This window comes from Ambystoma mexicanum, chromosome 7q (genome assembly GCF_040938575.1).
Source record: "Ambystoma mexicanum isolate Mex_15411 chromosome 7q, UKY_AmexF1_1, whole genome shotgun sequence".
Classification (NCBI taxonomy): domain Eukaryota; kingdom Metazoa; phylum Chordata; class Amphibia; order Caudata; family Ambystomatidae; genus Ambystoma; species Ambystoma mexicanum.
In genome coordinates this window covers 902,701,784-902,723,474 of record NC_090941.1, presented here as the reverse complement: position 1 = coordinate 902,723,474, position 21,691 = coordinate 902,701,784, and the positions used below count along the sequence as shown (strand labels likewise).

General features: G+C 45.3%; 1 protein-coding gene across 1 annotated transcript in view; it reads left to right on the top strand.

Annotated features, from left to right (window-relative positions):
- CCDC83 (coiled-coil domain containing 83) overlaps positions 1–21,691 on the top strand; it is a 472,571-nt gene that overhangs the window by 25,182 nt on the left and 425,698 nt on the right. Inside the window, exon 2 of the mRNA XM_069639776.1 lies at positions 1,455–1,584. Within this exon, the coding sequence (XP_069495877.1) occupies positions 1,475–1,584 (110 nt within the window). The 5' untranslated portion in view covers positions 1,455–1,474. The remainder of the gene's footprint in view (positions 1–1,454; positions 1,585–21,691) is intronic.

Here is a 21,691-nt window from a genome sequence, read left to right as displayed (position 1 = left end):
TCAGTAACAGTAAATAAAAGACAACACAGGCAGCAGAAGTCCATCTTTCCTGACATACAGGAATGGTACAATATGGTTTCACAGCAGAGCAAGTAACTACCACACAAAAACAGGAATAAGCCAGTGAGAACCACTGAAAGCTTTCATCCTGCACTTAATGGGTATCTCCTAGGTACATTCCATTATGTGGTACTGCAAGGATGCTGCCTGTTCCTCCTTCTCTTCAACCTATGTGTTGAATTCCTCAGACAGACTCCTAGCAACCAAAACATCAACTCTCACCAATATGAATATGAAACACAATATGCTTTCAAATAACCTCCTGCTCACAACCCCACACCCTCAATAAGTGTCCCTCCATCATCACCACCTGTATGGCCAACAACTTCCTCAAACTCAGCCCTTCTAAAACAGAATACCTCCTCATCTGTACCCCACCCCAGGAACAAACCTGATCCCACCCCATGGATCAATATACTCCCCAAAGACAACCAACACATATCCCCTCCACACCAGTTAAGTCCATAGACCTCACCATCAACCCCCACCTAACCTTGACAAAACACAAACCCGCTGCCACCAAAACATGAAACCTACAACTACACCTCCTACACAAGGTAAGAAACATCCCTTCCCCCTGACAACTTTTATACCACAGTCCAGGCACTAGTTCTATCCCAAACAATACTCTCGCCCCACTGTCAGCCACACAGAAGGCAGCTGCATGACTCACACAATACTTACACATTGCCTCAGCACTCTTTCAGCTCCACTGGCTACCAAGAACCCAGAGAACTGTCTAGAGCATTCTGCATCATATACAAGGCCATCCATCTTAAAACCCCAGACTACCTTCACAACAAACTGAAACCCATCCCCCACAAAAACACAGGACAAGCCTCCCAAAATATCCTACACATTCCACTCTGTACGTTTACCTGCACACAAAAGCAAGCCTCATCCAATGGGCACCCAGAGACTCAAAGGCTCTCCCAAACCACATCTGTGCCACACCTTCCATCACCACCTTCTGCAAAAGCCTTAAAGTTTAACTCTTTCCCTGCATCTAACCAGCCAGACCATCTCCCCAGCTATTGTTTGCCAATGCTAACTGTCCCATCCTGTCCTGAAAACGTTGTTACTTCTTTTTCACCTCTCCTTTTTTTAATTTTGTAAGGCTCTCTGAGACCCCCTGGGTATGGTCAGTTTATGCAACTGGTGACAGAGCGGGAAAAGTGCCCGTAACGGAATTACTGGCACTTTTCCTGGCACTTTTCCAGCACCACCAAGCTTGTGATGACCCCCACTATCTTTGGGAAATGTGAAACAGTTTCAACTTGTTTTATGTCACCATGCATACATGTAGCCATTCTGTTAAAATACACCGGAATGTGTGCACTACATCAAATTGGATTAAAGTATATTCTCTCAGAACCTTTTGTATTTTCTTGTAGTGTGTTAGCAGGATTGAATCATGGGCAAGAAAGATAAAAAAGAAAAAACGGGAACAACTAAGGAAGCAGAAGGGAAGAAAGACAAGAATGGCAAGAAAATGACCTTTTCTGAAGCGCTTCTTGCATTTCAGTAAGTTATTAATGTGTCTAAATGCAGATGCAATTTTTATTTTAGTGAAAAAAGCATGAGATGTGTATCTTTGCCTCTCCGGAATTTCAGATGTGCCCAAAGACATGTTCACATAAAGCTCCTAACTCTGTCCAACAAGCCAACATGCGGACTAACATGAGGACTAAATTAGCATCTTCCTTCATGCATTTTCTACAGAAGACCTTCTCTACTTCTGTAAATGTCTTGCCTCTTAACAGTGTGTGTCATAGGTTTTGTATTGAATAAAACTGCCTCCAACAATATTTTGTAGTCGCTATCTAGGTAAACAAGAATTTCCTGAAGCCCTTTTTTCTCACTAACATACCCTCATTTACCCATATTTGGGCCAGGGTCTCATCTTTCAGTCCTGCACTGCGCGCTATTGCATAGAATTCCCAAAGTGTATTTCATATGAAGGTTTTTTGATATTGGCATGAATTGGTTTCGGCAATCACAAATGTTATTTATGAACAAGGCATTGCACCAGAAGTATACATTTGAATGAAATTCTATGTAATGATTTTATTTTGGCCATGTCCATGCAGGCTGTTATTGCAACAAACAATTGCATTATTTTACCTCTTTAGTGATTTACATTACAAGATGGTTGAATAGTTGCCTATTTTGTATCCTTGGGATTAGAGCAATGCAAATTGTAAAGGGACAATTTTGTCAAATTTTGTTGAAACATCGTCTATATCAGTTACTACCACATTTGTTTAGAATCACCTGTGAGAAAGCTCTCAGTGGAAAGAAAAACGGGTTAGGATTCCCTGCTTGTTTTAGGCTACAATAAAGGGTTTTTACATGAGTGCTGCTTGCCATGAGGACTTTTTGGTGCAGGTACTCTTGAACACATATGCAGCATTTGACCATCTGATGTTTTGCAAATATACAGTATCTTTGCTTGACCTCATTTGCCATGCACCTTATTTAACAACTGTTTATGTGACATCCGTGTGCAACTGAAAATACATACACATAGGTTTTCTGCCAGGGCAGAGGGAATTAATTTGTGTGTACAGGCAGAAATAGCCCACCTCATTGCTCAATTTACCTAGTGTTTTGTAACTGTTCAAGCGAAACTCTCTGGAATTATGGGATTTTCCCAAATGTGAGTATATTCTGTTATTTGCTGGACTTAATATTTATTTATATGCAAGTATTGTGTTTAACAAGATCTTTTAATAGTTTTAGACATATTTCTTTGATTACGTTTGCCAAATCTTGACAAACACCTTTCAACTTTAACTGGCTCCATTTAATCTTTCTAGGCATTTAATTAGTGCCATATAAAGATCCAGTTGTACATCCTTGCTGCCCAATTGTACATGAGAAAATCTCACCTTGCCACCCCCCATTTTCCCAAAAGCTGGATATTTATTTCCTCGATATACAGCCCTTCATGTTGGACCACATGCATTGACCAACACAGCTTTCAAGGTTTTCAAAGGATATTTTAGTGATCTAAATGGGGGGATGGCGAAATAGGAACAAGGGCTTAGGTAGAACATTGATTTTAACATAACTTATTCATCCTACTGTTGATAGTGGTAGACGTCCTTTGAATTCTAAAATTTCTATTAACTGACTCAGAAGTGTGTTGCGAGTGATTTGTATCTGGTTTTTGGTCTTCTCACTGGAATTAATACTGAAATGCTCGATTTTATTTTAGAGGGGATACAAGGTTAATTGGTTTGCTTACACTGATATTGTATTTAACAATGTTGGTATCTGCCCTTTGTGGACAAATTCAAAGCACATTGTCCAAAAAGATATTGTTGAATTTGTATTGGGAAAGAAGGAATAAGTAAATGGGGACAGTGGCAGTAAGATTTGGATAGCACTGCAGTATCAGGAATATACACTTCAGACAGGGGCCGAACAACCAATGAAAGAAATTCAACCTGGTTTGTGTAAGCATGGACAATTTCTATGGTATATACTGATAGTATGATAAAATCTAATGGATGATAAAAATAGAAATTACATTTAAATACACTATTTATTTTTTAAATGTGAGATAGAACACTTTTACTCGTGGAACTGGACAAAATGTTTGTAGATTTGTATTGTAATTGTAATGTTTTTAAGGATTTGTTTTTATGTAAAAGGCATGCTGCATGATGTGGTTCAATATGTTTATGGAGTGGTATTTCTAAATAAATGTCACTACTTATTTTTAATTAAATGAATGTTTGCAATTTTGAATGATAGTTGCGAGGGACAGCCATCATTTTCTTTTTCTTTAAAGTGTACACTATGTAAGGTAGGCATAGTATCAACAGCAGTGCAAAAAAGAAGGTGGGTGAAGCGCGCACTCTCGGTCCTGGTCAATTAAACCTGTTGCACAAAATAAGTAGCTGGGTCACATCCCAAAATGGACAAATATTCACAGGGTTAGATCCCTTCTGCTGCAAATCAGGTACTCAGTATTAACAGGGTTAGATCCCTCAGCTGCAGTTCTGTGATCTGTAATTGTTCTCCTCCTAGCGCTTTCTTATCTCAAATAATCATCAGGGAGGCTGTTAAGCAGGTGTGTCTAATTAGACTCAAAGGATTCTGGTAGCTGTAGTGAAAAAGTTTTTTTCTGTTCAGGTGACCAGCAACCGACACCCCTCCAAAGCACAAGTCCTTCCGAAATTTGGGGGAGGGGAGAGAACCATCTTCATGATCTCCAAAGTGGGGCACAGTCACCCCGTGGCGCTGCCTCTGGAGCCCGGGACTCCCATAACATTCAGGGTGGGTGAGGCGCGCACTCCCGGTCCTGGTCAATTAAACCTGTTGCACAAAATAAGTAGCTGGGTCACATCCCAAAATGGACAAAATGCTATGGGAGTCCCGGGCTCCAGAGGCAGCGCCACGGGGTGACTGTGCCCCACTTTGGAGAATCATAAAGATGGTTCTCTCCCTTCCCCCAAATTTGGGAAGGACTTGTGCTTTGGAGGGGTGTTGGTTGCTGGTCACCTGAACAGAAAAAAACTTTTTCACTACAGCTACCAGAATCCTTTGAGTCTAATTAGACACACCTGCTCAACAGCCTCCCTGATGATTATTTGAGATAAGAAAGCGCTAGGAGGAGAACTACAGACCACAGAACTGCAGCTGAGGGATCTAACCCTGTTAATACTGAGTACCTGATTTGCAGCAAGGGATCTAACCCTGTTAATACTGAGTACCTGATTTGCAGCAGAAGGGATCTAACCCTGTGAATATTTGTCCATTTTGGGATGTGACCCAGTTACTTATTTTTTGCAACAGGTTTAATTGACCAGGAACGGGAGTGCGCGCCTCACCCACCTTCTTTTTTGTACTGAATGCTATGGGAGTCCCGGGCTACAGAGGCAGCACCACGGGGTGACTGTGCCCCACTTTGGGAATCATAAAGATGGTTCTCTCCCCTCCCCCAAATTTGGGAAGGACTTGTGCATTGGAGGGGTGTCGGTTGCTGGTCAACCTGAACAGAAAAAAACGTTTTCACTACAGCTACCAGAATCCTTTGAGTCTAATTAGACACACATGCTCAACTGCCTCCCTTATGATTATTTGAGATAAGAAAGCGCTAGGAGGAGAACAACTACAGACCACAGAACTGCAGCTGAGGGATCTAACCCTGTTAATACAGAGTACCTGATTTGCAGCAAGGGATCTAACCCTGTTAATATTGAGTACCTGATTTGCAGCAGAAGGGATCTAACCCTGTGAATATTTGTCCATTTTGGGATGTGACCCAGCTACTTATTTTTTGCAATAGGTTTAATTGACCAGGACCGGGAGTGCGCGCCGCAACCACCTTCTTTTTTGTATAGTATCAACAGCAGACACAGACACAATAGATTCAAGTTTCAAAAACCTTTATTTTGATATTTTGGTTTGGTTGGTAGAATTCCTAACTGGCCCCCTACCTCTAGAATGGGAGTAATCTGGACCATTAAACAATTAACAAACAAGTCCAAGTCAGTCTAGTCAAAATAATAAGGCCTATACTAAAAAACCTAACCTTGTGCTCCTTCTCAAATGACAAATGTGTTAAGGGAAAACAAAAGGAAACATAGGGCCTCATTACGACCCAGGCGGTAAGTTACCGCCTGGGCCGTGACTTTACCACCATGGCGTAAACTACGTTTACGCCATGGTGGTTGGCGGACTTACCGCCCCATTCCGACCTTGGCGGGGCGGTAAGTCCCCAATCCCCATTTACCCTTCCCCATTCCCATTTTTGCCCCATAGGGCATAATGGGAGTGGGGAAGGCGTTAATTACGCCACCGTAAATTACGGTGGCGTAATTAACTCCATGGTCCCTTAGCGCCATGGATTTTAACACCTGCTAAAAGCAGGTGTTAAATCCGCCATGGCGCTAAGGGACCTCGTACTCAGGCGGTAAGGGTCGGCGCTGTTTACGGCGCCGTAAACCCCTTACCGCCTGGGTCGTAATGAGGCCCATAGTGTCTTAAAAGAAATGTCAGAATGGCTTAGGTAACACCTCCCTTCCCCACGTTCAGCAGCAAGGGGTCTCGAGAGTTTCTTGGGCTTCAAGCTTTTTGGCAGTTCAATCAGTTCTTTAGGCTCTGTCCTCCTTGCTACAGATTCGCAGTTTTACTCTTGACTTTTACTTTTGCATTATTCAACTCAGGCTTCCCTCCACCAGGCTCGAGCCTGCCTCTCTTTTCACAATTACCTTTTCACTTTCTCACAGTTCAACGCAGACTTCCCTCTGCCGGGCTCAAGCTTGTCTTTCTCTTGGTTGGGGGGTTCCTTTCCCCACTGTCCTTCACATTTAACTTTCACTCTACCACAGATCAGCACACGCTTCCCTCCAACAGACTCGAGTCTGTCTTTCTCTTTGTGGCAGTTTCCTTCCTCATGTTTTGTTTTTAGCTCCTTTTACTGTCGAAGATGTTTGAAACTTCAAGGATTTTACATAGACCACTGCATGACCACCTCAACCCCTCTTTAAACAATTCAACAATCAACAATCTTCATCGCTTCGCAACATAAATGCTTCTTGGTACTTGTAGTTTCACATTCTCTTTACTTTACCCTATTGGCCTCTTCCAGAGTTCATATACTTTGCCCTCTTGGCATACTGTGAGTTCACATACTTTGCTTTTCACTTATTCAACTTTCATTTGGGATGGCGGTTACTTTCTTGCCTTCGGTTCCCGTTTTAACATTCTTGCACTCAGAACATTTCACAGAGACGTTCGTATGTGTGATTCCGCCTCACAGGACCACTCTGTCACTTTGTATTCTTTCCTCACAGTTCAACAATTGTCCTTTCCATTAAACGTTCTATCGGCACATGAGCAACTTTCAACTTTGGGTTACAGTTACTTTTGCTTTTAACACAAACCGGGCTTTTGTTCCCTTCAATAACTCACCGGTCATGTTAATCAGGATTCTTTCTTGAACGCGCTTTAACGTAGCAGTCAAGGCCGTAACCAACACCACCACTGCTACTCCCCTACTCTGTTGTTCACCCACATGGATATCGGGGCGCTTTGAAGCAACTTGAAGGTTTCTCTTTTCTGCTCAGTCGGTTTCACTCTTGAAACACTTACAGCTTTCCGGAAATGTGGAAGTCTTGCCTGGCTCTCTCTCATTCTTTGGAACTGCCGATCAGCCCCTTGTCCTTCCAACTTCCATAGCCCGGTTCGCATCAGCCCGAAAGAGCTGCTCCTTCTCGTTGCCAGCCTTGCTCACTGTGTGCCTGTGTGTGCCACCTTTTATCTTCATTAAAGGGACAGAGCCATTGCAAAACAGTAGAGGTAATCTTCCTGGCCTCATTCTTCATCTTCCTTGGCTCAATAGTGTTGTCAATGTGAAGTGGGGAGGAATTATGGGAGTTGTAGTTTCTGATAAAATAAGAAGGGATTTGGGTTAGAGGGGTTGTGCAAGAAGGGGTATACCATGTCTCACCATCAGGTGCTTCTCCCCGACTCCCTGAGGAACCCCTACCCAGGTGATCCTCCCTCGCTGGTCCACCCACGGGGTCAGGACCTAAAGGCGATGACCCTTCCCTGGCCACCTGAGTACAGGATCCACGGGGACTAGATTGTGAAACACCATCTGGTTTTCCGCACCTATTTGCATCTGATGTAGCAATCAGAAGATTGCCAAATTACAGTAACACTTTTTTACCCCATTTGTTGCCAAAAAAGGTGCAGTTTTGTGGATACTTGGATTTTAGCTGCAACATTTTCCATTTATGTCTCTCACAGTGCAGGGGGTGGGGGGCAATGGGCCCCTTGCCTAGTCCCCCTGTACATTTGAAAGTACTCACCCAGCTCATTGTTAATGAAGATCTTAGTGCTGGATTATCAGGCCACTTCACTTGGTCAAACACTTTTTGTGCATTGACTGCCAATATTCCTAGGCATTGCTCATTGCTTTCTGTCATATAAATAGTAACTAGTAAGTCAGATATATGTGTGGCCTGAGACTTCCTAATGATAAAGCACTGTTGGTCTGGATCCATTAAGGAATTCATGATTGGAGAATCTTTTGCAAGTGTTTCAGAAAATATTATTTTATTGTTTTAGAGACGCGAGCTATATCTGTACAATGTGCAGAATAGTAGATCATGCTTTTTCTTTAAAGAAACTGTAATTATTCCTTCATACCAGGATACTGGGGCATTCCAAATCTTCTGCGCCTCAGTAGGTAGATCTAACAAAGGCCCTGGGCCATTACCTGAAGCGTGTGAGTAACCTGGAGGCGTCTCACCCGCTAGCCCCCGGGGGATCTGTCAGCCAAGGGGCCAGAACACGGCCATCGCCTTTGCATCCAGGTCCTGGGGGTGGACCAGTGCGGGATGATCACCTGGGTGAGGGGGCTTCAGGGAGTGGGAGGGGGACACCGGATAGCGAGACGCGGTATCCCCTTCTCTGTAACACCCCCATCCTACCAGGTAGAATACTTAGGAACTGAGCCCCCACACCCCTATTACAACACAAAAACTCTCTCAAGGACGACTCACTATGAGAGAAAAGGGACTAACAGCCGAGAACGTTTACCTGACATGTCCCAAAACAGTGGTTAGGCCAGGTCAGGTAATTGCTGACCATCACACACACCTGACTTCCATTACACTTCCCCACATGGATAAAAGGCGGAGCACAAGAGCACACTCCGAGCAAGGAATAACACACGAGGAAGCAGCAGTTCCAAGATGGCAGTTTAACACAAGGAGAAAAACTGCAAAACAGAAGGGGATCGCAAGGAGGGAAGTGCCCAGGGCCTTTTCGATGAGAAACTATTACTTTCATGAACCCTCGAGAACAGAAAGCGTAAGACCAGGAAACCAGGCGGAAGAATCCTGTATTGTGTGTCGGAGGTAGTGAAGGTCCTTCTGGGAGAATCGCCTGCTGCTGTGGTACTGTTCTTGGCTCCTACAACAAAGCAGTGCGAGTGAAATCAACACAGTCAGTGAGTTGGGGAGACTGATACCAGACCAGTGTGTGCTGAAGCCAAGAATGCAAGCAGCAACATTATATGGTGAGCGCTGAAGCTAACAGTGTGTTAAATGCATGTGATCACCAATGCGAGTGAAGTTGAATAACAGATGAGTGATGGAACTTTGAAACCAAGATACAATACCTTTGACACGGTGGTCCGGCACCACGTGCATGCTCATTTGAAGGTCTCTGTAAGGTATCCAACTAAGAGTAGAGAAAGGTGAAAGAGTGGCAAAAAACTGTGCATCGTAGTGGTCCTGTGACGGGTCAAGCAAAATCCTGTGCACAATCGAAAGTCTTTGATTTTGACAATACTAAACGAGTTGCTGACAAAATGGAGAAATCTTGTCCAAGCCTGAATGAGGGAGATTAATTGAACAAGTTAATGACAAAGTGAAATAAGTTGATCTGAGCCCGAGCAAGGGAGATCAATTGAACAAGTTTTGTGTTAAAGTGAATTAAATTGGACCGAGCCCGGCAGAGGGAGACTGATTGAACATTGGGCCTCATTAGGACCCAGGCGGTAAGGGGTTTACGCCGGCGTAAACCTTGCCGACCCTTACCGCCTGAGTACGAGTTCCCTTAGCGCCATGGCAGATCTAACACCTGCTTTTAGCAGGCGTTAAAATCCATGGCGCTAAGGGACCTTGTTGTTAATTACGCCACCGTAATTTACGGTGGCGTAATTAACGCCTTCCCCACTCCCATTATGCCCTATGGGGCAAAAATGGGAATGGGGAAGGGTAAATGGGGATTGGGGACTTACCGCCCCGCCAAGGTCGGAATGGGGCGGTAAGTCCGCCAACCACCATGGCGGAGTTGGCAGCTTAGCGCCATGGACCATGGTGCTAATAGCGCCATGGTCCTCCGCCAAGGTCCTAATGAGGGCCATTGTGTTTAACAGGATCTGAGCCCGGCTGAGGGGATCCGAGGTGAATAGTGAATCACCTGAGAAGTTGAGTGCGTGTGAAATTCCGAGAGGAGAAGAACTTATTGTTTGTTTGTCGCATCAGGCCCTCTGAAAGAAGAGACTTTGAAAGGCAAAAGAGACTTAGGCACGGAATGTCCTGATGCTAAAGTTTGTACTGCACCCTCATGCTAGAGAAGCAGAGACTATGCTAAGCTTGAGTGTACCGCCTTGTCTCGTGCTGAAAACATGGGGAAGGGATGCCAACGGCCTGAACATACTAACATATGATTTTTTTAACACTTTTCTTTTGCATAACATTGTTTCCCACACTATTTGTATTTAGAGATAAGGATTGGCAATAGTTTTTTTTAGTATAGGCCCTTTTATTTTGTCAAGACCACTAGGACTGCATTATTATTATTTGATAATTGTAGCTTGCTCCCATCTTTAGATTTAGGATTTGATAGGTGTTTTCCAAACCCTTTTTGATTTTCAATAAACACCCTTGAACTGTGGTCACTTGTGTCTGTCTTATTGTTGATACCATGCCTTTCTTACAAGCAGTAATGCCCACCCCCAGCTCGAGACTTATTTCTATTAGTACCCCGTCCCGTAGGATCGGGGTAGTAATGGTGTATTTTATAAGTTGCGAGATGCCTGTGGCATTTACAACTGAAAAAAGAAAAAAGGGCCGCCAAGAAACAGGGAGAAGGGATATGTGGAATTCTGGAGGATGGATTACAAAATGCTATACGTTTCTCCTTTTTAAAAAGAATTATGTTTTAGATGCCAATCCGAGGAAAGAGAATAAAATAAAATATTTCACCTGGAAGGCCGAGAGCACATTGTTTGCGTTCAGAGTTGGTAGAGACATTCAGAGTGGTGTCTTCTGATGTTATACAACGTTTAACTGCCTGAAGTAGTTAGGATAAGCTTCTTCTAATCTATCCCCTAACCCTAGCTAAGCGGCCCACCAGCACTGTCTAGGGCCAGGCACCCCACGAGGGATTAGATAGTATGGTTGGAGGGCAAGTAATGTAGAGTTTCACAAAAGTAAAAGAAATGTAACCACTGACCTGTCGTAATTTGTGTGAACACGTGTAGCACACAACAGGAACCAAGAAGAGCTTCCCGTCACCTGCACATGTTTGGTCAAGCAAGATCGCCTCTGTCACGCCACCCCGTGGCCTCTGAATGTTCTGGGAGGCATAGGAGGACCTTTGAAGTTCATTCGATCATGCAGTACCCCAGCCAGTATCCCGAAAGGGGAATACAAGTCTGCAGATGCCAAACGTCAAAGTTTCCTTCACTCGCAGATTCTCCCGAGAGCCCATCACAGCACCCATCCACCGGCCACATCTACATGCGTCGCTAGCAGGGACTTACCTGCCCCTACCTACCTTTGTTCTGGATAAAATGCACACAGAACATTCTAAAATCTTCTTATCGATTTCTCATACCTCAGACTACGGTATTCCAAGGGTACCAAGAGCAGTCACCCACAGCACTTTGAGGCCAAGACGCTATACAAATGCAAAATAGCTTAACATAACATAACACGCCCAGCACTGAATGGCCCACTGTGCATGCCAGCTAAGGTACTAGTTCAGCCAAAGAGGTGGTAACAAGAGAGAGGAAGGTGATGACGATAGAGGAGGGGGACATTTTAACACAAGCATGGAGGAGGAGGAGGAGGAGGAGGAGGAAGAGGAGGATGGCAGACCCATTGTCAGTAAGTAGAGGAAGTCACGAGGATTTCAGGTTGCCCAGGGCAGGCTGAGGAGGTGGGAAGTGGAAAGAGACCCAGACAAAAAAGAAAAGGAGTAGTTAGGCCAACAGTGTGGGGGGAGAAAGGCCTGAGTGTTGGTAAAGGAGGAATCCTTGCCCTAACGAGAGGCCATGCACTTGGAGTCATAGGTGTTAATTCCTCTCCCCTCGGCTCAGAGACAGAGATGCTCTTACTCGATTACCAGTTGATTGAACAGACAGTCCTCCGCATGTAGAGACTTACTACTCTATTGGAAGGACATTACAACTTGTAACTTACAGTTAGGATTGAAGAAACCTGGGAAGCCTGCAACAGACTGCATCTTCATAGGTTTGGGGACCACTGGGAAACTGCTCCACCACTAGGAGTTGAAACAGCAACACTCCCAGTCGAAGGGACTTGATGTTCTTTTAAGTTTGCCTATGTTGGGTTGATAGTCCCACGTTGTGTTACTGACTACAAGAACGTTTTGTGATCCGCAGTCGAGCCTTCTGTGCATCCCATTTAGGGCTCCTGATACCCACTGAACCCCTTCATCTTATTTGAGGGGTCTCTATGTTTTCCCTGTTTTTCATTCTTATCACTAGCGAGGCCTGGTGGTCTTTCATCTGCATTCCTCTTTCTGTATTGTGACATGCAATGCACAATTTGTTTTTTCCTTATTGCTTGGATCGCCATTGAATCAAACTTTAAAGTAAGGGAACGTCTTGTTTATGAAGCAGCTCTCTCTAGCCAGACCTAGAAAAAAAGAAAGGGACAACATATTGAAGACCATCACAGAAGCCCAAATTGATTGTGACAACATCAAATACATCAAGCTCTCAAAAAGTTGGTGGGAAACAAATTTCGAAAAGAAATGTGAGAATCATACACGATATAACACAGTACCTGCTTATCCTATCTTATGTGTCACATCTTAAAATGTGTATTTCTGGATCATTACTTTAGCAATGATGTTTCTGTTTTTTTTATTTATTTATTCTACTCTGCTTTCTTGCTTATCTGTTGAGCAAGAGTGCACTTCTAACACGGTTTTAGCAGGGCTTTCTAGAGGGTGGAGCCAATGCCAGCGCCCATGGCTCTATACTGGCATGGCTCTATACATGAATCCGCCATTAACTATCAGATCCATTCTGCAGTTGGCTCTGATCTCTGCTGCGTCCCCTGCAGTCCGCCGACTGCTCGGTAATAACGAGGCATGCCTGAACAAAGCCTTCACGTCCAATCTCAGCATCCCAGAGCTCCTGTCTCGCTGCACTAAGGAACTTTGTAGTTGCATGAAAAAAAAGTGAAGCCAGCCATGTTGAAAGTAAGTTATTCTGGCTGCGTCTGTCCTGCTGGGAGGTGCTTCATTGCAAATGGAATACATTCTCCTTGCGGCTAAAGGGATGGGTTTAGCACCGATTTTCTGTCGATGCCTTGGACGGATTTGTGTTGATAATGAATGAAAATGCCGAAGTAAATTCCACTGACGATTACCTGGACGGTCCCTTTGGAAATTTCAGAGACTGGCGTCATTAATAAACAAACAGTTGCCAAGTTTGCAGAACTTTCCCAATAATCTTCAGCGTTCAGAGGACTTGATGAGAAATGTGGCTTTGCAGTGAAACATTGATTTGGTTAGCATACTGGTTTCTCTGCCCCTTTTATGCTGCAGTACAAGCAATCCCACTTCCCCTTTGCGATCACACGCAAAGGAATGCACAGGTGGGAGACTAGCGCTTCATTAGTTTTAATTGGAAAGATTTCATGAAGGATTGGCAGAGTGATACAGGGCGGAGTCTACCTCCATAATGTACTTTTGTGAAGTGACCTTGTATTGTTCACTTGTTTTCTGACTTTTATTATTATTATTATAATTATTATTATTATTATTTTTATTAGGATATTTAATGAGCGTGGACCTAGCTTTGGGAAGCAACAGAGCGCTTTACAATCATAGGGGGAAGATCAAGGTTAGGGAGCAGAGAAACAAGGGAGTGAGGAACTAACAACAGGGCAGGGAGGGTAATTGTCAGCAATGGATCTACAAGTAACCAGGGGAGGAAACAGTGGGGATAAGATCACCCATGAATGGTGTGGAGTGGATGGCGTATGGATTCAGGAATGGTGGGGAGTGGACGGTGTATGGACTCAGGAACGGTGGGGAGTGGACAGTGTATGAACTCAGGAACGGGGGGGAGTGGATGGTGTTTGGACCTAGGTGTTTAGGGAGGAGCCCTTCCTTGAAGAGGGGTGTCTTGAACACCTTTTTGTACTGTAGAAGCGAGGAGGTGAGTCGGTTGCTGATGGGGAGGAGGTGCAGAGTCCTGGGGCATAAACAGAGAAGATGTATCCCTTAAATATATACCCTAAGTCCCTCCAAACAAGGGTAGAGTGTTTACCCTATTTTCCTTCTGCAAGTGCCTTCACATAGCTGACTGTGAGAATTCCACTGCTTGGTGGCACTCTCTTCCTATTTTCAAGGGATTTCTGCAACTACCAATGAACTGTATGTAAACCGATCTGCTAACCATGCCTTGAAAGGACTGGTTTATGCTCAGGAAGAACATTGTAAAGTTTGAATGTGGACACCTCACTTATTGGGTAGCTGACATGATGTTTGCAACCCTGTGATAGGGTATGAATCTACAGCAAGTCCTCCCTGAGTCCGCATTCCCCATACAGTTACAGGGTCTGCTTCAGTTCCTTGAATATCTCTTGGAAGACTCGCTGGACAAGGATGATGGTGACCCTTAGAACATTGGATGTGAGGAAGCCCTGCTGGAACTTCCAAACTCTCAAGACATCTCCTGATGGTGAAACTCTGACTCAGGGCTGCCGAAACTGGACTTCCCTCTACTTGGGTGATGATGGGAATAGAACTGATTTACCTTGACTCTATGGAACCGACTTGTTGCATATCTCAACCACTCAGCCCTCAAGAAGCCTTGATTGTGGTTTGGTTCCCTGTGCCAAACCAATGACGATCTGACATCATCAGAAGTCGAATGCACCAGCAGCCAGCAAAATCTGAGATCTGCATCTGCCTAAGACTCTACTATGAATTGAATCAATCACCAAAATGTGTGCTCCTTGTACATGAAGTCAGCAAAACAAAGGAGGTGATAGCCGAAAGGTTTAGAATTAATATTAACCACTGGCATTGCTCTGGGCAACCCTCTAGACCATCGTTCTAAAGCCTGCCAAGCCATTACAGAAAGGGGAAATACCATATGAAAATCAGGCTTTGTCCCACCCCGCAAGGGGCAGCCCAGCCAAACTGCTTAGTCACGTCCCTTCTGTATGAGGGCACAAGCAACCCCAGACATATTTTGGCATCAGTGGAGTTTCCCTGCAATAGTCTGTCCCCGGAAACTGTGCCTCTTTCTTACTGAACTGGGCCGCATCATACATTAGTTACAGCAACTCGTCCAGAATTGGTCTCAGCTACCCATTCTGTCTGAAGTGCAGCTGCTGCCCAATGTCACAGGAACCCCAGGGCACCTGGAACAGCAATCCTGAAACATCTGACACTCACCAGAGGCACCTGACATCTCTGGTTGGCAATTGCTGGAGATCAAGGACCATGGCATATCTGAGTGGTTGACAGTCTGAGCGGAGATGGAAAAGCATCTTCTCAATTGCTGGTTACTCAAACACTTAACAGTTCTTGCAGGAGTTCCCAATCACTGGCAATTACAAGTCATATTCTCCCGTTCTAACTATGCCTTATCAGAATCATATCCTGCTCAACTAATCAGAATTATTTACTTACACTTGCAGTGTTTGAGCCACGATTTAAACATTGCCTCTGCCCCCCTCCCAGACCACCCGTTGTGAACAGTCTTTATACTGAACTCATGCAAACCTAAATAAAACAACCTTGACATTGTGGCTGACCCTATACCTGATCAGATTTGGGACGTTCTGCATTCAACGTACCCATAACTGTTTACAGACATTCCCCTGCCTTAAGTCATGAAGTTCATTAAGAGTACCTCTCTGTGTTCCTTCCTTTATTGAAAGTACTAATGTGTTAGCCTCTCTTCCTGTACACCCACCACTAACCCCCATCTGCAGAGCTTGGCTTTGATTGCTTGACCACTGCTACCTGTACCTGAGTCCTAGAAGGTCACATGAATCCACCACCTGGGCTGCAGGGAAAGCTCCTGACATGGACAGCTGGTCAATAATCCCAGTGGGATTCATCCAGAATCTGAAAGGAGTCTCAACTGTCACTTTCCTGTCACAGAAGACCGTTGACTAACATGATGCTCTGATGGAAAGATGTCACTGTCAAAGACAGCAGATGAGTTTTCTGATGTGGCCCATGTAGACATGATATGACACGACACATAGTCTAGACATCCTTTAAGCATGTTGACAAAGAGAAAACCTCATTCGGACTGACTTAGAGACCAATAGTCCGAGCAGTAGAACATTTTGACAGGACCCCAATCATTACTCCTTAGCCTGAAAGATGGTAATTTGGATTCTATGTGTTTTATATAAACAGAGTACAGTCCCACACAACAGCTTGGAAAGGCAAGACAGTGGTGCCTTTTCTCAAGGGGTTTGATTCTCAATAGCTGTATGCCCTCTCCTGCTGTTTTGGCCTTTTCGCCTTTGGGGCCACGCTATAATGCTATACCAAAGGGCCACTATTTACATCAGCTTTCGTTGTGGCAAAGCCAATGACCCCAGAGAGAGTGCTACACATAGGAAATGTAGATAACAGATGTGAAGCATACATATGGTAAAAAATGCATATGCTTCAATTATGTACACTCGGATCCTTAGATGCACTCTTTGCAGTACACAAATCGATCCACACTGCGCTTTACTCCATTTCCCATCCCCTTCTCTCGAGGGTTCAGACATAAAACAGCATCAGCTGTAATGGGGCATACAGAGTCCAGAAATTACAGGAGACACAACAAAGGCACTCAAACAATGATTGATGAGTTTACCTTGATCAATAAATGTAGCTGTTGTTAGAGAGAGATACATTGTTCTTATATTGCTGCTAGCTATAGAAATGGAGACCTACGGACTCCTGAATTCTGGGGGAAACAGTTCTGGATACCGGTATCTTTACCACTGTAGTTATTAGAGTATTGAAGACACTGTACTTTTTCTGCCGGATAGATAGTAGGTCATCACTTACTCCAAAGGTACCCAATGAAATCAGTGTAGTAATAAAAATGAAGTACAGTACCCTTAGATCTAAGTCTCACAGTCGCGCTCAGATGATGTTGCCAGTTCCAAGCAGTGATGCAAGTTGAAGTGTGGAAGTGAAGCAAGCCAGCAGTCTCGGAGAGCTTGATAGTGTGGGGCGACGAGAATTCATAATGTGAACGAAGGAATCATGAGATATTTTAAGAGTGTGACAAAGTTCCCTTCCTGCCTTCTCCATGGGGTGGTGGGTGGGGTGGTCGCAGGAGCTGGGTGCCACCCCCAAGGTGCGATCCTGGGCCTGGAAGCGGTATATATTGGGCCCAGCTATCCTGGCCCTGGAAACGGTATATCAGGCCCCAGCTGTGTGGCAGAGGACTGTCACAAAGCCTATGCCCAGGCAGTGCCGGTCCCTTTAAGGATGCTTCAGGGAGAGATTTGCTGCACTGGTCTATAGTTTCTGAAGAGATTGTTGGAGCCGGCTCGAGCAGTCGGCATACCATTAGAAACGCTGCTGCAGAAAGAAGCGGGAGTTCTGCAGGTGGGACGGGCATTTGAGATTTTGCTGTGGTCCTGCATAGTGGGCATACTTACAGGTGCACTTAATCAAAGTTAGTCCATACACCAATCCCAGTCCCCAAAACATCATCGCCCACAGGTTCATACATTCAGGAAGAACTCGAGCCCTACAGAGGGATTGGGGCTCAATTCAAGCCACACTCTCTGCAGGCTCTAGGGAGGGAGGGAGGAGCTGGTGAAAGCATCATCAAGATCATGGGACAGGAAAGGAGGCTGTGGAAGAAACCAAGAAGCAGAAAAGAAGAGCAAGCCTGGATGGAGGCGGGATGAAATAGGTGGAGAGGATACTTGGGGGAAGGTTGGAGGAAACAATAAAGGGGCGAGTGAAAGGAAATGTGAGGGGGTGCTGGAGAGATAAGGAGTGTAGGGGAGGACTGGTCCAAGACGACCCCCCTCGCCTACACTTTCTCCCCCAGGTGAGGACTATGGCTCTCTTGGGCGTCCCCTCCTGCCACCCGGGCCCAGGTGGTGGAGGGCTCACCCACTGGAGACATGGCCCGCACGTATTAAGTGCCCACACGTATTAAAACGTAGCTAGGCCTAGAAACCATTTTTGTCTGGTAAAGATGGTGTGAGCACAGCGCACTGTAACGCGGCCCCCACCCTTGGAGGGTTTCAGTCATCCTTGTTGCCGCAGCACCCTGGTAGATCCGCTGCGAGCACGTTCCCACGAACAAGACGGACATAAGCTAGCGTAATAGCCTAACATTGTAACAGTTCACCTCCCGCAGTGTATCTTCGTTCCCAGCATGACCCGGCCAGCAGGCCTAGACAAATGAAAAGAACAGTAAAATGGTCGAGTATATGCCAGACAATCTTTGTATATTAATGCTGAGACTACTTGCAAAGGATGCTTTTCTCTTTCATAAAACCCCTTATATTACAAAAAGCCTGTAGGATGTATGATTACAAGAGATCATGCCCCCACGATATAAGCGATGGTGAGCATATACCATTGCAGTTGGGTACTAATAATAACGGCACGCACCAGGAACCTGGCTGTCACGTGCATAACTGGAAAACTTACACCCCATGGGCTCGTGCCATAACTGAACTAATGCTGCTAGAGGACACAAGAAAACGAATGTAAACCATCCAAAGGGCCCATGTGAAGAAGGCATGAGAAGGTGCATGTCTAGGCCCCACATGCGCCACCACCATCACGCACAAGTGGTGGGTTACTTTCTATGGCCTCCACCAACCCTAACTCTACCTCACTTACTGCAAATATATATATATGCATCTAACTAAATACTGTACGTGTTAAAACATAAATGTATAAACAAGGTACTCAGACTGGTTATAATCAAGACACATCCAGCAAAGTTTAAATGCATGTTCTGTAGTGTTTTTGAATACGTATTATAGAATGTTCAAATGTTTGTGATGTCTTTACTTAAACCGGCAACACACGAGGGAGATACCTTTGTGAAATACGCGCAAGGTCATTCCCCCTCCCACCCAGCGAGGGCTGCCAAGGCATGAGAGCAGAGACCGCGCCGCGCTGCGTTACCTCCCCCAACTAGGCTGGAGCCGCTTGAAAGACTTGTAACCCCCTCTGTAGCATCCAAGGCCACCACCCGCCACCTGCATTATTTACAGCACAGCAGTAAACCTCTGCCTGAACGCACGCGCCCCCTCGTAAACCTTACAACCCACCGGACCATCTCAGACTTATGGCCCTGTGCAATCAGGACACCCAACACTTTGACAACACACAGCGGAACATCCATAACCACTTCTAACAAGGCAGAAAGACATGTACCGCCCGTCCCAGGCCCCGAAGCTTAGCCCCTCGACCTATGACCCCGGTCAACAGGACACTGGTAACCATGCCCTGACGTATTGCCTCCAGTCCCCTCACAAGGTGCATTCCTCCTGTGTTGCATTAACCTGTAGTATAACCTATTGGAAGATTTACTAAAGAAGATAATACTGAAACGAGTGAATGACTGCGGTGTGCATGGCCTAGGGCAAATAAGTCAGGAAAGGACATTCATCTCTGACATTGGCCGCGATGGCACGACAACACCAGCCGGATGAACTCCGCCACCCTGCCAGGCCCAGCCCAACCCACGAGGCTGACCAGTGACGTCTTCCAGCCAAAGCCAACCACATCACAGCAGCACCTATAGTTAGTCGTCGCCACCCAATCCCCTTGAACTTGTGCCCCCTATAGTATGTAGGTTCTTATGACGTTTTTTGTAAATATATACGCCTGTCTTTGCTATTGTAAGACAGAGCGCTCTCGGAGTTTGCAGAGTTCTTTGCATGCCCTATTCTGATTGATAAACTCCCGTTTACGCTCACCCGCACTCTGTCTTGGCCTTATTCCCATTTTGGGAGAGTCCTTCATTGTCTCTCATTGCGGGGAGGATCGTGCTGTGTGGGGTCGCTTGCCTTCAGTGGTGACCCCGATAGCGTGATTTTATTTCTTCCTAAACCCATTATAACCGTCCCCTTTTGGCACGAGAATCTCCGGTCGAAAAGGGATACGCACGGTGAGCCGGCTCCGGGAGGCTGCCCGCCAACGGCGACCGGTACACTAAGAAGTGCGCACTCAAAAGAGAGGGGGTACGGGATCCCGGTTGAAAAATCCCCTTTGAGTACCGCTCGCCGGAGCCGGGGCTGACTGTTGAGCTGACGGCGACACTGCCTGGACGGACCCAGTTTCGGAGACTATCGGTTCAAGACGGGCACGTGAGTACTGAGTGTGAGCGATTGTAAAGGGAGCGGGGAGAGAAGCGTAGGACAGGGAACGAAAAGGGGGTACGAAGATATACTAAAGACCATTCTAAAATTTCCTTTCTTTTTCTTTGCATATGGCCATTAGGATTACGAGGTGAATAAAGAGATAGAAGTGACGGGAACCTAGCTCCGAAAGGGGGTGGAAGGCGGCGCCGCATAGTGCTATATTGACTAGTGCTCGGAATATATGACGAAGTGAAATATAAGATAAAAGTGTTCAGCAAAAGGGGGCACTGAGAATATATTAGCGATCGCTACTACTTCTTTTCTTTTTCTTTAAGGGCAGGGGAGAATAAAAACGGAATTAGCACAAACTTGGGAGAAAAGTAAAAGAACAAAGGTCCTACTAGAGGGGGGAGAGCAGGTTAAAACCTATAAATATATGCATATGCCCTAAGTAAGATAGACAGGAACACCCGGCTAGGGAGGAAAGGGAGGACAGTGTGAATGGTGTACTAAGTGTTACCAAGAGGTGTGTGCACCTCGGATGTGTCAAGGGACGACTTTGATGTTGCGAATGTGTAAAACGGCTATAAATATATAATTGTTAATTGGTCATGGTAAGTGTGACCGGATAAAACGTTTTGAAGGCAACATTGAGACAGCGACGTGAGTGGGTGCCTTTTGATTTCCGGGTTGATGTTGTCAAAATAAAGGATGGGTTGCTGTTGTATGTGTCTCCCAAAGAGAACAAGTTAAAAACTGTGTACCGTCTGTTCCGTGTTGTGCAGTCAAGGGAGGGAGAGCCCAACTGAGCATAACACTGAACGTGAAGTAGAATACAAAAAAAAAAATAATAATAATAATAATATCGATACTACATTCACATTGTGGCTGTAGACACACACACACAGCGACACATAAGCACTAGGAGGACACAGAGATGGGGGCTGAAACACCCTTATCACATATTTGTAAAAGTCTTCCAGGGCACGCGGAGCGGATTAAGAAATATCACGACCAATGGGTAACCGAGTTGAAAGGAGAAGGGCTACCCCAAATATGGCCAGAGGGAGGATCATTTGACAAAAGTGTTCTAGATACGGTGATGACATGCATTTTCATAAAGTACCGAGGGAAACAGCTGCAGAATAGGAGGGAAATATTAGATCTCTGGCGGTTATTTGAAGAGGTACCACCGCCTAAAGCGCCAGCACCAAATCCCGATCTCCCATCTACTACAGACAATCCACTGGTGTTACAGAAAGATATCAAAGAATTGCCAGGTGTAGCGCCACCAGTAGAGGTAATAAGTTTATATCCGATATTAAAGAAACCTGTACCCGCGGAAGGATACAGTGATCCAATGTACGTACCTCCCCCGACAACCGCTACACCCCACCGGCCCACTGCACCCCCACCATATGAAAGTACAAGGGAGCGAGGCCAGGCGAGCACACAAAGGGTGGACATAGAGAAACTCACAGATGATCTAGAATCAAGACTGTCGATAGCAAAAGATGAGC